At 29.4% G+C, this 16,414-nt stretch overlaps 1 protein-coding gene across 1 annotated transcript; it reads left to right on the top strand.

Moving 5' to 3' along the window:
- Positions 1-1,974: 1,974 nt before the first annotated feature.
- On the top strand, positions 1,975-3,047 carry Phum_PHUM601160 (uncharacterized protein; the record flags this gene model as incomplete). The annotated part of the gene is made up of 3 exons (XM_002432740.1): positions 1,975-2,136; positions 2,236-2,439; positions 2,733-3,047. 3 exons carry the CDS (start codon positions 1,975-1,977, stop codon positions 3,045-3,047), a joined length of 681 nt encoding a protein of 226 aa, XP_002432785.1.
- Between the last annotated feature and the right edge of the window lie 13,367 nt (positions 3,048-16,414).

Here is a 16,414-nt window from a genome sequence, read left to right as displayed (position 1 = left end):
AATATTTCTAATTCAAATTCAAATTTTTTTTTTTTTTTTTTTTTTTTTTCCCCTCCTCACTTCATTTCTCTTTATTATTTACACCCGCGAACTCGTAATGTATTTATTATTATTATCATTATTATTATTATTATTTATTTAAAGCAGAAAACAAAAATGTTAAAGGGAAAATTTTTAAAAATGTCTTCTTCTCCGCGTCACGTTTTCCGTGTGTGCGAACGCAAACAAACGTAATTTCATAAATGTAAACAAAACGAAGAAAATAATAATAATAATAATAATAATAGTAATAATAGTAAAATATTAATCCGTCATCCGTCGGACGTCGTTATTTTTTTATATGTTAATATTAAATTATGAATAATTTTTATTTTTTATTATTTTTTATGCGTGAGTACACCATCATTATTATTATTATTATTATTAAATTTGTTTGTTTTGTTTTTAAACGTTAACGATAACAAACATTGGAAACAATGTTAAGTATTGGTTAAAGATGGGAACCCATCACTTTTTTGTTTATAATTTTTTTTATTTTGTTTTAGATATTTTAAATTCGTGTGAAAAAAGTTTTTCTTCTCCCGTTCCTACTAACTCTCAAAATTCATCTACTTCGTGTAGTAATTGTGATTTGGTAAGAGATTTAAAACAATTCAAACCTATGTTAAGTGTACGTTCGCGAACGCACGCCGCACGCGTAAAACACGTGCAACGAGTTTGTTTAACCACGTTTTTAATTACGTACCGGTTTATTATTATTATTATAGTATCATCGTGGCACGGTTAATGTCAACCGAACGGTTTCGTCGTTTTCTTAATTAAAATATAAATCATTACTATTATTATTATGTGTAGAATTTAATCCGTTCGTTATGATTACGTCATCGTCACCGTCGTCGTCGTTATTATCAAATGACGAAATTGTCAATCGTTTTAATAAAAATTTTTTTTAAGTATCACTTTACGAGAGGGAGAGAGAGAGAGAGAGAGATAGATGCGAAGAAAGATATTTTGGAAAGAGAGAGAGAGAGAGAGAGACATGCAAACAAAGATATTTGGAAAGAGAGAGAGAGAGAGAGAGAGAGATGAAGCGTTTAATTACGTAACGTTATAAATTAAAATTATGTAAATAATAATATTAATAATAATTATTATTATTATTAATAATACCGATCGAGATGATACGTTAGGAAAAATAAATAAATGGGGATATAATCCGATTAACCAAATCTCACGTTTCGTACAATGAATGACAAACAATTAAATAATTTTTTTTTTTTTTTTTTTTTTAAATTCGGTTGTTTGCTAAATTTTAAATATTAAAAATTTTTTCCACGTGTCTCGAACCGGTTTTTTTTTTCTACTACCACGACGATTTAAAAATGATTGTCTACTTTTTCATTATTGATTGATTAAATGTCAATTTACGTTTAAAAAGGGAGAAATTGCATTATATGACGTCATATTTTCAACCACCGCCTTCCCTTACTTATATTTCGGCGCGAAAGTTTTTTTTGTCGTCGTCGTCGTCGGTACCGCAAAGTCTAAGAAACGAACCCGATTTTAAGTGAATGCGTATGAGGAAAATGGACGCTTGCTTTTTTTTTTTTTTTTTTTTTTTTCTTAATGTTTCGTGACATTAAAAATAATTTTTTTTTACCACCTGCAACGAGTTTTTTTTTTTTTTTTTTTTTATGCGTAAGGTAATAAATTGTCACGTTTAAAATTTTTTATGTAATTTTAAACTCTCCGTGTCTCGTCACGTTGAGCAATTCAATCTCTCTCTCACTCTGTGTGTATCTCTCACTCTTTCTTCCCTTCTGTGTGTATGTGTGTCCCTTTCACCCTCTCTCTCTGTGTCTGTGTATTCCTTTCACCCTCTCTCTCTGTGGCTGTGTGTGTGTCTCTCTCTCTCTCTCTTTTTCTCTCTCAAAAACGAAAAAAAAAATTTATAAAATTTATTTTTTAATGTTAATGTCAAAGAAGAACAATAAAAAAGAATCAACAACGTGTGTTCAAACATGTTATAACGCTCACAAAGATATTAAAAGTCACAACATTGCAATGAAAGCCGCAGCGGAAGCCAAAGAAGCTCAAGATGCACAAATGATGGCGGGTGCACAAGCATCACATCAGGTAATTTTAAATAAAATTCTTTTCCTCCCCCCTCCCCCGTTACGATTCTTTCTGTTTGTACGACAAAAAATGATTTTATTTTTGTTTTGTTTCTTACAGGTGAGAGCTCAACTCGCGGAAAAAGCACAGCAAGCATATAGAGCGGCCGAAGCTGCACTAGCGGGAAAATTAGCAATGGTCGAACAATTAGAACACGAAATGAAAGAAGCTCAAGCCGTGGTACAAGAAGAAGCTTCATCGTGTCAGCAAACTCAATACAATTTACGTGCCGCATTGGGTGCTGCTGCTCAAGCGGGATTTTTAGTTAGTTTTTTTTTTTTTTTTTTTTTAACATGCTTCGCATTTGCGTAACTCATACGCACGCACGCACGCACGCACGCACGCTCACGCACAGTCACAATCAAATTAGTCAGACCTTCATTTTAAATGCCAAAAAAACGCGCATCAGACATTATTATTTTTTAATTGACCGACATTCGACGACAAAAAATAATTTTTATTAGAAACCCAGTTAACCCTGATTCGAAAGAGTGAAAAAAAAAAAACATGGCGACGTTTTGAAATTTAAATATTAATAATTGATATCATCGTTACAGTTAAAAACGCTGACGGGAGCATTGCAAATATCTCAAACGACATTCATGTCGACGCAACAAGCAGCGGAAGGAGCACAGCAAGAGCTAGCAGAAAAAGCGGCACTCGTGGAAGCAGCAAAAGCACGAGCGGATGCTTTGTGCAGGCAACTAACGGTTGCTAAAAACGATTTGAACGCCATAAGGCAAGCGACGTACAAAGCCGCGATTGCCGCGAGAAATGCGGAAGCGAACGCTGCCAGAGGTAGACGACAAATCGAACGGAAAAGGCGAAAAACTAAAAGATCCAGTAAAATCATACAGTATATCAGAAAATGACTCGTGTCACTAGAAGAAATAAAAAAGGAAATCCACAATAATAATAATAATCATCGGGATATTAGACTATAGCCAAACAATCATTCGCAACGAGGTAAGTGATTAAAATTTATTTTATTTTATCCTTCCTGCCACGTTTTTATTTTCAACCTTGTTTCCTTTCGATAAATCCTTTTCAGGGAAATAACAATAATAATAATAATAATACTAACAAGTAATATCGACTCATGCGACGTTGCCGACCTTGTTGTTGTATAAAACCGTGTGTGGTGGTAAAACCCTAACCGAGCCAAAATAATAAATGGCGAAGAATCAATTTGAAATCGTGTCGTGTCATAAGAAAGTCTCTCTCTCTCTCTCCCTCTTTTTCTCTCTCTCTCTCAATTACGTCCGGAACGACGTTTCCGATTCACATTAAAATTTGTGTGTGTATATATATAAAAGACTGTGTATGTTAAATGTGTATGTTCATATATATATATATATGTATAAACGTATCGATTGCCAAAAGATTGAAAGAACAGCACCACACGCAACCACGCACACGCACGCACGCACGCACACACACACACACACGTCTTTTGATATTTATTTCAAATCTGCCAAAAATTTATATATTAATATTAAATACACGAAACGAAACAAACTAAAAAATATATCATCAAAGAAAGTTTTTAAAAAACAAAAATTTCATTTACAAATAAAAAAAAAAAAACCGTTAGAAAATCGAACGTAACCTAACCTTGTTAGAAATCGATTGTTGTTATAACGACATCGATTGATTTATTATTTTGTCAATTTGCGACAAATTTACCTTTGACGTATTCATCGACGGTTGTAGTATTATTGTTATTATTATTATTTATTATTATTATCGCATTCGAAAAGAAAAGAATCCTTTTCGCGCGTGTAAGGCGAAAAGAAAGAAAGAAAAAATAATAATAATAATTATCGTGACCTCGATTTGCCTGTGTGTGTGTGCGTGTGCGTGTTTGGAATCTTTTATATAAAAAAAAAAAAAAAAGAATCCACGTTTACTTTACTTTCTTTTTTTTTTTCGTATGATGTCGTAATAGTCAGTCAGTCAGTCAGTCATTTTTAAATCTTTTTAAATAAAAATAAAAAATAATTTCGAATATTTTTTTTTTTTACTTTTAATTATTACTTCGAATTCACGTAATGGCGTTCGTTAATTGAATTTTTACACGTTCGGATGTGAATTTTTAAAAATGAATAATAATGATAATTCGAGGGGTTTTTTTTTTTTCCCCACGTGGTGAAATAAATATTAAATTTTAAATTTAACGTCCGTTCGAACCGTTAATTTTGAAAATTTTTCTCGTTTACGTCACGTGACGTCATCGGAAAAGTACCGGAAACCGACGGAGGAGCGCGCGCGCGGCGCGACGCGACGCGTCGCACCATATCCTATCCGTGCAAAACCGTTAGAGAATTTTGTCGCCGAAATGCGAAATACGTGACATTATCATTTAATTAAATTAAAATTTTTTTTTTTTGTGAATTAAGGTCGATTTTTATGGTTACACGTTTGACGAAAGCTGTTTTTTTTTTTTTTGTTTCGTCTTCTTCCACGACGATCGTCGTAAAAAAATGAAAAATGTATTTCGTTGCCCTAATTCATATAATCGCAAAATATTAAAAAAAAAAAAATTAATTAAATATTTTATTACGTAATAAAATGATTTTCTTTTTTTTACTCAAGGACGTGACGCCGACCGTAAGAAAATTTTATTATTATTATTATTTTTGTCAAAAAAGGAAATTTTTTTCAAAGTCCGAAATGGTTAGAAAAAAATCAATAATAATAAAAAAAAAAATTAATGACGTAATAAATTACCCTGACGATGGAAGGATAGTAAAAAAAAAAAAAAAAAAAAAAAAAATTAATTTTGTTTTAATTACCCCCCGGTAATAAAAAAAAAATGATAATAATAATAATAAATAAAAATCACGGGTTCGTTATAAATTTTAATTAATAACGGACGTGAACTTAAAACCGAGTTCGAGAACGCGATTTAAAAATTTAAACAAAAAAAAAAAAAACTTTTCCCCGCCTTTTTTTAAAATAAAATTAATTTTCTTTTTGAAGAAAAAAAAAAAAAAAAAAAAAATCCGGTTTCCTTTTGGTATTTTAATTAATTTTCCTTAATATTATCAATTTAAAAAAAAAAAAAAAACGAGTCTTTATCGATAACAATTTAACCGTTAATATTTTTAAAAGGTTTTTTTTTCACTTTGTCGAAAGGGGAGTGGCGGGAAAACGCGGGAAATTCAAAAAAATTTTCGAATAAACAATTCGTATTGTCATTTATATAAAAAACGTTCGAATCACCGAATTGGAATGTCATAGAGAATGTAAACAAAAAATATATATAAAAACGAGAGAAATATTTAGCAAGTCGGTCGGTTATTTGTCGACGTTTTGAAAACTATTTAAAATCCCCGCCCCCCTACACACACACACACACAAATTTAACGAAGATTTCTCAATTTTAAAGTAAAAAAAAAGGATATCTTCTAGATTTTAACAAGGTTGAGGTTTTTTTTTTTACAATTAGAGAAGAAACATTAAAAAAATTTTTTTTTTTTTTTAACAGTTGGTAGTTATGTAATTCAGACAAAGCATTTAGCTTTCCTAACACCAAGTCCAAAAACTAATCGCCATTTTGAAATAGAAATTAACAATTTTTTTTTTTTATCGGCTTTTCTTTTTCTTTTTTTTTGGCATTAACGAAAAGTTAACGGACTTTAATTTCTCTCTTTCTATTTTTTACCCCGCGTGGAAAAAAAAAAAGGCGTCGTTTAAAAAAAAAAACAGATCATGGACGACGTGGACAACGATTCATTCGACCCCGAAATATTTACGTGGGACGGAAAAAGGTACGAATTCGAGTCAACCGTGAAAACCGTTTTTTTTTCCCCCCCCTAGGTCGTCACGACGAAAAGGAAAAGGTTGTCGTATGTCGTATGTTCTAGAAAATTCTACACATCTTTGTCGTTCTTATATCTAAACAATGGTTAAACGAAAGAGACCCCACGAAAAGCTTTTAACATTCTCTTTACTATTCATACATCCGCCATTTTTTCTTAACCAAACTCGATACGTCACACACCTGACTGACGTTATGGGAAAGAAATAATAAAAAAATCAAAAGCTTCGAAAAATAAACGTAATAATAATTCATAGTAATAAATTAATAAAATCAATGTGAAACCTGTTACCACGAACCTGAACACGCATTTATAAAAAAAAAAAAAAAAAAAAGAAAATTGCATAAGCGAACATGAAATTTTAATTTATTTATTTCACGGGTATTTATTATTATTATTATTATCGATAACAGGAAATGAACTTTTGATTTTTTTATTATTTCAAAGAACAAAAACTTATTCATCATCATCATCATTATTACTTACTTTCTAATTTTTCTTTTCCCGTATTCTATTTTTCCCTTTACGACAGCAGAGAATGACGAAGGGGATGGTAAGGATGGTAATGATTATGATGATGATGGTAATGCTGATGGAGATGTTGGTGATGATGCTGGAGATGCTAATAAAAATGTAATGGAAACAGTGATGATGTTGATATTAATGATAATATAGATGGAGATGGTAATGCTAATGAAGGTGATGATGATGATGATAATGTAAATGATGACGTAGATGGTGATGATGATGTTGATGATGACGATAGTGCTGATGGTGATGGATATGGCGATGATAATGATAGTGATAGTGATGGTAATGATGGTGATGGTGATGGAGTTGATGATGATGATGATGATATTAGTGAGATTGTTGACGATGTTGACGGCGTTGATGATGATGATGATGATGCTAGATATAGTAATGATAATGATAATGATGGTGATGAAGTTGATGATGATGATGATGCTGATGCTGATGATGATGCTGATGATGCTGGATGTAGTAATGATAATGATGATGACGGAGATGATGATGATGATGGAGGTGGTGATGATGATAATGATGATGATGATGATGATGATGGCGTTGGGGTCTCTTTTACAAACCATTCTTATCAAGTTAAAACTAAGGGTGATAAGAAATATAAAAACTCACCAGTGAGTCTCAAAAAACGTTTCTTCTTCTTCCTCTTGCTCAGATTACGTTTGGGTTTTTTTGTTTTGTTTTTTTTTCAATGTAATTCTTTACTCATCATCTTGCCAGAGGGTTTTCAGGGCATCGTTTGTAACAACATTGTTGAGATTCGCCTGTAATTTGTTTATAATTAATTTAAAAGGTTTTTTTTTTATTGAATCGAGCGAGTGCGCGTGCAGTCCCCCCAAATTTCAGAAATTTAACAATTAAAATCATTTCGTGTGAATTTTTCAAATACCAAAAGGAAAAAAGGGAAGAAAATGTAAAGGAATGGGTGTCCGTGAAAAATTCAATTATTATTATTATTATTATTATGGTATCGTAATCGTGAGTTGGGTGTTGTTGTTTTTCCTCTCTTGTCAACAAAGACGTGGTCCATCCCACATTCGTCATTGTCCTGCCCTATTTAGAAACTCGAGGATTCGAAGACTCACCCATTTAATAATGTTTGTAAAAAAAATAATAATAATAATAATTTTTTTCTCCAGAAACGTAAATAATTATTTCGAACAAAAAAAAAAAGAAAAAAAATGATAATGATGATGATGATGGAGGAAAAATTCGAAATATGAATATACGTAATCGATGAATGCTCTGGAGCAAATCGTTTATCGTTTTAAAAAAAAATTTTTTTTTTTTTTTTTGAACGGGTCATCATCGTTTTTTTTGGTTGTATATAAGAACCAAAAAAAGTGAATGGTGGTAGGTGTGTTGCAAAAGAATGTAAAACGTTCATCATCAACAAAAAACATGTTTTTTTTACCTTTTTAATTACGATCATTCGTTTTTAATTTTTTTTTTTTGTAACGATTTTTTTTTTTTTTTTTTTTTTGAAATGTTTGTCATTTCCTTTTTACGTGGCGTCAAAACCGGAGCTCTCTCTCTCTCTCTCTCTTTCTCTCTCTCTCTCTCTCTCTCTCTAACTGTTTCTCAGTGTAATCACCTCTCTCTCTCTCTATTACTGCTTCTCAGTATAGTCACCTCTTTCTCTCTCTCTCTCTCCCTCTATTACTGCTTCTCAGTATAGTCACCTCTTTCTCTCTCTCTCTCTCTATTACTGCTTCTCAGAATAGTCACCTCTTTCTCTCTCTCTCTCTCTCTCTCTCTATTACTGCTTCTCAGTATAGTCACCTCTTTCTCTCTCTCTCTCTCTCTCTCTATTACTGCTTCTCAGTATAGTCACCTCTTTCTCTCTCTCTCTCTCTCTCTCTCTCTCTCTCTCTTTTACTTAAAACTTAAAATTCTCAAAGCATAACCGCGAAAGCCTCAGTAACTTTTTTTATTTTTTATTTTTTTTTTGTTAAGCAAACGATAAAAATTTTCAACAATTCTCATATTTAATTCGCGTAAATCAACACGCATAAGGTTTTCTTCTGCTACCACGTTTAATTTATTTATTTAACCGACCGAAAACTGACAGACACATTTTAAATATTAATTATAAAAAAACGTCAAGATCAATGCCTTCATATTTTTTTTAAAATATAAATTATATTCTCGCATACGATATTATTTATGCTCGAGTTCGCGCGTGCGCGCGCACTCGCATTTCAAAACGTCAAATAATTTTTAACCGTCAAAAAAAAAAAAAAAAAATTTTAAACAAAAAAATTTTTTTTTTTGAATTAAATTAATTAATAATAAATCGACGAGTGTATTAAAAAAAAAAAAAAAAACAAAAATAGGTGGAATGATGTTACGACAATGTTTAAATATATTATTATTATAATACTCTTCTGCCACGACGTTACATAATTTTCAACGACCGCCGTAAAAAAAAAAAAAAAAATTAATGCGCAACTTTTTTTATTATCAAAATAACATAAAATTTTATTAAATTAAAAAAAATGCCTCGAAGTAGGACCGGTCGAATAAAAAAAAGATGTCGGCTACCAAATTTATTTTTTTTTCTACGGATTACGACGTAATAATTAAAAATTTTCCTTGTATACACGTGACTACGACAACAACAACCAAAACAACAAACAACCTTAAACATTTTTTTTCTTACACAACAAAATCTTCTTTTTTTTTTTTTTAATAATCATAATAGAATTCTATCCGTTATTAATTTAAACAATTAAATATTAAATAACAAATTTATTTGGATCGTCGATATGGGCCACGGACGAAACAACAATTTTTTATAACTATTAAAAAACCGTTAAAAACAAACAAACAAACAAACAAACAAAAAATTTCGAACGTTTTTCATTTGACGCCTACACCTACCTACCACTTGTTCGAATCGATTAAAATTAAACGCGGGTAAAATTAAAATTTATTTACTCTATGATTTTTAAATTTGACTTTTTTCTTTTCTCACTTGGAATCGTCTCATTTATTTAAACCCTTTTCGATCCCTTATTTCATTCGATTACGTTTTAATAATAATAATAAAATAATAATAATGATAATAATAATAATAATAATAATAATAATAATAATAATAATAATAATAATAATAATAATAATAATAACAATAATAACAACTTTAATTAACTACCGCTCGTTAAATATTTCATCTCACCCTACACCCCCGCTCGTCTCCCTTTCTCTTTCTCCCCCCCCCCCTTTCTCCATTCGTTTATTACTTTCGATATATCGAAATATATCGATTTATGTTTATTTACCTATGACGTAATAGCATATTATAATTTCATTTGTTTACATGTTTGCGAAGTTTTAATGATGATGCGAAAACGTCGCGTTTTTTTTTTTTTGGCGCGCGCGCGGGGGGCGGGCAGGATGCGGGGAGTGGGGAGTGGGAGGAGGATGGGGAGGACGGGAAAATGTTGAAAAAGGGAGAAAACCTTGAAAGTCGTTAATAATATTTAATGTGTAAAAATTTGTTTTTAAATGCGGTCGGAATCAAATGTTACGTTTGAATAATATTTATTTGATAAGGAAAAAATTTCAGGAGCGGTAATTTTTTTTTTTTTTTTAAGTCCGCCATGTTTGTTTTCCACCCCCACCCCCCTTCTCCTCTACCACTCCGATTCGATCGATTTTAATTTTTTAATCGAATTTTAAAGTAACCCTCATCATTGATGGCTTAAATTTTTTTTTTTTTTTTTTTTTATTTGGAATTTTAAAATTTCTTTTCGTTCTTTCCGACTTGACAAATTAATAAAATAATTTTAAAAAATTGTCATATAAACATGGCGATTAAATATCAAGTTGTCAATTGAATCACCCCCGGGGACGGGGGGAAAACGATTTTGAAAAAAAAAAAAAAAAACTTGCTAATGAGAAAGGTGAACATTCATAACATACTTTAAAAGGTCATTTTTAGAAAATTTAATTTCAATAGGGAGTTACAATTACGAGACAAAAAAAAAAAAAAACAAAATGAGAGAAAGGGAATAACGAAAAAAGAGAGAAAGAGAGAGAGAGAGAGATTTATTCCCACGAACGCCATTAAAAAAAAATTTTTTTAAAGGATAACTGGAAACTATTTGTTTTACTTCTGGCCAAAATGAAATAAAAAAAAAAAAAAAAAAATGATGCAATTGTCCAGACTCGTTCGAAGACATTCATTATTATTATTATTATTAATATTAATATTTAAATTATTCAAAAAAAAAAATAAATGAAAAGAAGATATTTCGTTTGAGGTTTGGCAACATCATCATATATCAATAATAATAATAATATATTAAAAAAAAAAAAAACGACGACGACGATGACGACGACTACGATAATAATAATAATATTATTAATGTTTTTATGCCAATTCATCAATTATTATTATTATTATTATTATTATTATTATCTTGGTCATCGTCGTCATCGTCGTCGTCGTCGTCATTTCTTTGGAAAGAAAAAAAAAAAATTTTTCTTTTGTGAAATTTTACGTGATTTTTATTAATTTTTAATCATTTCCTTATTTGACGACTCTCACGTTGCCAAATTTAAAAAAAAAAAAGTCATAGAGTAAAAAAAACATCCGGGGAAATTTTCACTTCTCTCTCTCTCTCTCTTTATTATAAACGTGTGCCGAAAGAGAAATCGTAAAGAGGAGGAAGGTTTGGGGGGAAGGTGGAGGATAAGCGTTTTAAAAAAAAGTTTTTTCTTTTTAAATTTTCGCGCCTTTCCCCCCCCCCCCCCGGTTTTTCCCGTCGCGATAACAAACGTGTTTATAAATAAATCAAAACGTACGCGTTGATTGAATTAAGTGATTATTTCGGTTAAAACTTTTTTTTTTTTTTTCAAAGGTGAAAAAAAATCCCGGGAGGGATTTTTATATAAATTACTATTATTACCGAAACTCAAATGTAATTTGTAGGCGGTTAAAAGTTAAATTAATTATTAAAAAAAAAATAAAATAAAATTATTTAATTCGCGTTTGATATATATATAATTACGCGAAGATTTGCGATTTATCATTATTATGAAAAAAAAAACTTAACGGTTTTTAAATAACGATATTAATAATAATAATAATAATGATAATGTAAAAAAATGTAATCGAACGTTTAAATCAATCGAAACCGGATACGGAAAATAATTTTTTTTTTTTTTTTTCTTGATTAATTCGTATGTAAACAATGATACGAACGAGTGCGCGTTCAGAAAATTTTTTAATTTAACGAACTACCGTAATGGCGCCCCCGATCATTTTTCATAACGACATTCGTGACGTAACACAATCGGAACAATTAATTATTAATAAATCATTTTTATTTTTGCCGACGTTAACGAAAAAACAAGGTTTAAATTTTTTTTTTTTTATTTGTAATTAATAAAATAATAAAATTAATAACGTATATTAATTTTATCTATTTAACCGACTCGTTTGATCGTTATTTAAGTTTTTTTTTTTTTTTTTTCAACTTGAATTTTGGTAGCAGACGACAGAAAAAATTAAAATTTTTAACATTCGTTTTAACGTTTTTTTTTTCTCTCTCTCTCTCTCTCTACTCGACAAACGATGACGTTTTAAATTAAAAAGTTGAAACCAGAAATTAATAATAATAATAATAACGGGCGAAAGAATCGATTAATCGCGCCAAAAATTTTTTTTTAATTTTCATTAGAAAAAAAAAACTTTCCCTTTGATTTTATTAGAAAAAAAAAAAATCACACGATTTTTTTTTTCGACGGTTAAAATTTATGGAAAAAAGCGGGAATAATAATAATAATAATAATAATAATAATAATAATAATAATAATAATAATATTAATAATAATAATAATAATTAATAATAATAATAATAATGAATTTTCATTCGAGAATTTTTTTAAACTTAAAAACCGGTTACGAATTCTGGTTTTCTAGCCTTCGAACAATAATAGCCTTACAGTAGCTGAACAAAAAAAAGAGAACAAATACGAAGCGTATAATTGTAATCCGATTGTGTCACGAGGTGGTAACAAACTATTATTATTATTATTAGAAAAAATCCATAGAATAAAAAGCTTCCGCATGAATTAAACAAAAAAAAAAAAAAAAGTTGCAATTCGATCAATAAACGAGGTCATAAAGAAAACGAAAACAAATTTTTTTCCCCCCCAAAAACGACAAATCGCGACGATGATGATAATAATTAATTTAAATTTAACGGTCGATATTTCCGAACGCGTTCGATAGTTACCCGCAAACGTCACAATTCAAAAAAATTCGCGCCTTTTTATCGCGCCTTTTCCGACCAACGAGAAAACTATTTATTAAAAGTCATAGAGAAAAAAAAAAAAATTTTACGCGCGTTTAATTTGATTCATTTTATGTTTTATATCTCTATGTACTCTTTCGATAAATTATAAATAATTAAACGTTTAACTGAGTATGACTTAAACGACTTTTTTAATAATAATAATAATAATAAATTATCGTAGGCACGTCAAAAAAAAAAAAAAAATTAGAAAAGGAAGCCGTTGGGAACGGGGCAGGGTCAGCACCAACAAGTTTTTTCTTATTATTATTATTAAAAAAAAAGGTCTTAAAGGTTAAATTTGTTGTCCTATATACTTCATTTTCGTTATTTTTCCCGCCTAAAGTCATTTAAATAATATTTCCTTTTCATAAACGCCCCGTTTAGCTATGTGGGTGATATATATATATATATATATTTATTAATATTCGCGTTATTATTATTATTATTATTAATGTCAGCGATAAAACGCCTGAATTTCGCCCCTAATCGCCTCGAACCTTAATTTCCTTTTCCCCCAATTCATTTCCCTTTTTTTTTTTTTTGCCTTCGAATACGATATGATAATAATGATAATTACCTTATAAAGTTAATTGATATGTTTTATAAATTTCCCCCCCCCTTCCCCCGGTTCGTGTAAAAATTTGACATTTACTCACCCGAATTGATATATCGAATATTATCGAATCGAATAATATCGAAACGATTTTTCCTTTTCATCCAAATTTTTCTTTCTTTTTTTTTAGTTCAAAGTGATCGTTTATTTTTTTTTTTTTTGCTTTGCTTTTATCTTTCATTCTACCACGCTTTAATGATTTTCACCTTTTTTTTCCTTTTATCTAATCGATTGAACGTAGTCGTGGCACGAGAATAATTTTCGATCTGCGAATTTTTTTTCGTTCGTTCGTTACGTAATTGATAATTGTAGGGTCAATCTGAAAGTAAATTTTTATTTTAAAAAAAATTTTTTTTTTTTTTTTCAAAACATTTTTGTTTTATCGAAAACATCGGAAAGGAAAAAAATAGATAATAATAATAATAATAATAAAACTTTAAAACATTTTACATTAAAAAAAAAAAAAAATGAGAAAAAATTTTTGCTTCGAGGATGTCCGTGATCGCCTTCTTGATGACGTCACATAAAAAAAAATTCGTTACGACACAATCGAATGATGGTAAATATAACAAATAATAATAATAATAATAATAATAATAATAATAATAATAATAATAATAATAATAATAATAATAATAATAATAATAATAAATTATAACGAATGAAAACGAGAAAAATGATGGTATAACCTATTTTGCAACGACGAAACTCATCTTATTTTTTTTTGTCGTGTAAATAGAAAAATATAATAATTGTATTTATGATACGTATGTATATACGATCGATACCGGGGAGTGGTGTTTTTTTTTTTTACTTGACTTTGCATAAAATAAAAAATTAAATCTAATTATAATTCTTATTATCGTTGGCAGTAATAATAATAATAATAATAATAATAATAATAATAATAATATCATTTTTTCTGACAACAACGTTTCGTAATATTATGTGTATATAACGTAAGATAATGAATGAAAGGTTTTACTTTTTCCAATTTTCCATCATTAAAATTTTTCTTGAAGGGTGTTTTAAATTTGAAAACAATTTGAGAGACAAGGTTAAACTCGATATTTATTTTACCCTCGGTGACATAATGATTTTAATCGTCAACATTCGTAACTACTGAGAGAGAAAGATACAGAGAGAGACAGTGGGAGAGAGAGAGAGAGAGAGAGAAAGAAAGAATAAAGACACAGAATACTACTGAAAAGGAGACAAAAACTCAGGGAGAAAGAAAGAGTAAGAAAGACTCAGAAAGGAAGACGGGCAGAGAGAGAAAGAGAGAGAGAAAGAGAAAGACACATAATACTGAAAAGGAGACAGAGTGAGAGAGAGAGAGAGAGAGAAAAGAAGACAGACAAAAGGAGACAAAGAGAGAGAGAGAGAGAGAATGATTCAGAAAAGAAGACAGAGAGGGAGAGAGAAAGACAGAAAACAAAAAATTCGTGGAAAGAATAACGGATTCAGGCCCCTCACGAAAATAAATGATACATATATATATATATATATATATATATATATACATAAGTAAATAAATAAATAAAAAATTTCGAAACGTTGTCAAACAAGTTCACGGTCGTCACCGCCACACACACAAAAAAAAAAAAAAATGAAATTCACGTTTTCTAACGGATGATTATTATCGTCTAATGATACGCGAAAGGTTCGTACCTGTAAGGTAAATTCAATCGTCTGTTTGTTTATTTACGTTTCACAATTCGCTCGCACATAAAAATAAATAAATAAACGTATTTCGAGATTATGAATTATCAAAGTCATGATATTTGTTTGAAAGTGAAGGTAATAATGCAAAAACGTACAATTTTTTTTTTTTTTTTTATGACGTTTCAACTCTCGAACTCTTTAAAATAATTTTTTTAAATACTTGACCGGAAGTGTCAAATAAAGGGATGTCAAATAATCGTCCTTCCGTTTGACCTCCCGTATCGAAAAAAAAAAAAAAAAATGTCCTTATTTTCACTTTTTCTCGCTTAATTTTGATATATAAAATAAATTTACTTCGAGGCTATCGAAAAAAAATTTCATTTTGCATTTTCCGACGTCACCCTCGCAAAATAATAATAATAATAATATTAAGGAAAAAAAATACGATTCGAACCGGATATCAAACGAAATTAATAAATAAAAATTTATGAAAAATAAACCGGAAGTGGTGGTAATAATAAGCGCGCCCTCGGACTTCATTTTAAAAAAAAAAAAAAAAAAACGACACCCGTCTTCATTAAAGTCGTGCCAACTTAAAAAAAAAAAAAAAAAAAAAAAACTTTTTTCGGTTTATTTTTCAAAAACCGACTATTATTATTATTATTATTATTATTATTATTATTACCTATGAAAATTCTCACGATTTTATATATAAATATCAAATTAGAACTGGAACTTTTTCTCTCTCTCTCTCTCTCTCTATCGTTTTTTATGTTTTTTTTTTTGTTTTTTCCTTGTTTGTTACCGTTAAACAAACGTAAAAAAAAAATGAAAGTTAAAAAAAAAAAACGAATGAGATGATGAAGAATAAAAAAAAAAAAGAAAAAAAAAAGAAGAACCTTGGGAAACTCGAACTAAATCATAGATACAATTATTATTATTATTATTATTATCGAATGAGAAATTAATGACCGACCACCTACGCAACAACAACAACAACAACAATCTCCATCACTTGTTTCCTTAATAATTTAAATTTTACTTACCGATCGTAATAATAATAATAATAATAAAATAATGATTTTTGACGTCACACAAATCTCGTAGAATGACGGTCTTTTTAATTTATTCATTTTTTTTTTTTTTTTATATAGGATCAACCTGATATGATCCGTTTTACGAAAATGGCGGTGAAGACGCATCAGCTTCCGCTGGACCTAAAAAAAGAAGAAAATTCAGTTCAAGGTAATTTTATGTTTTATAAAAAAAAAAAAAATTTTATTTTA

This window comes from Pediculus humanus, genomic scaffold (genome assembly GCF_000006295.1).
Source record: "Pediculus humanus corporis 1103172108318 genomic scaffold, whole genome shotgun sequence".
Taxonomy (NCBI): domain Eukaryota; kingdom Metazoa; phylum Arthropoda; class Insecta; order Psocodea; family Pediculidae; genus Pediculus; species Pediculus humanus.
Note: the sequence above shows the minus strand (reverse complement) of the source record. Positions and strands in the feature narration are given on the sequence as shown.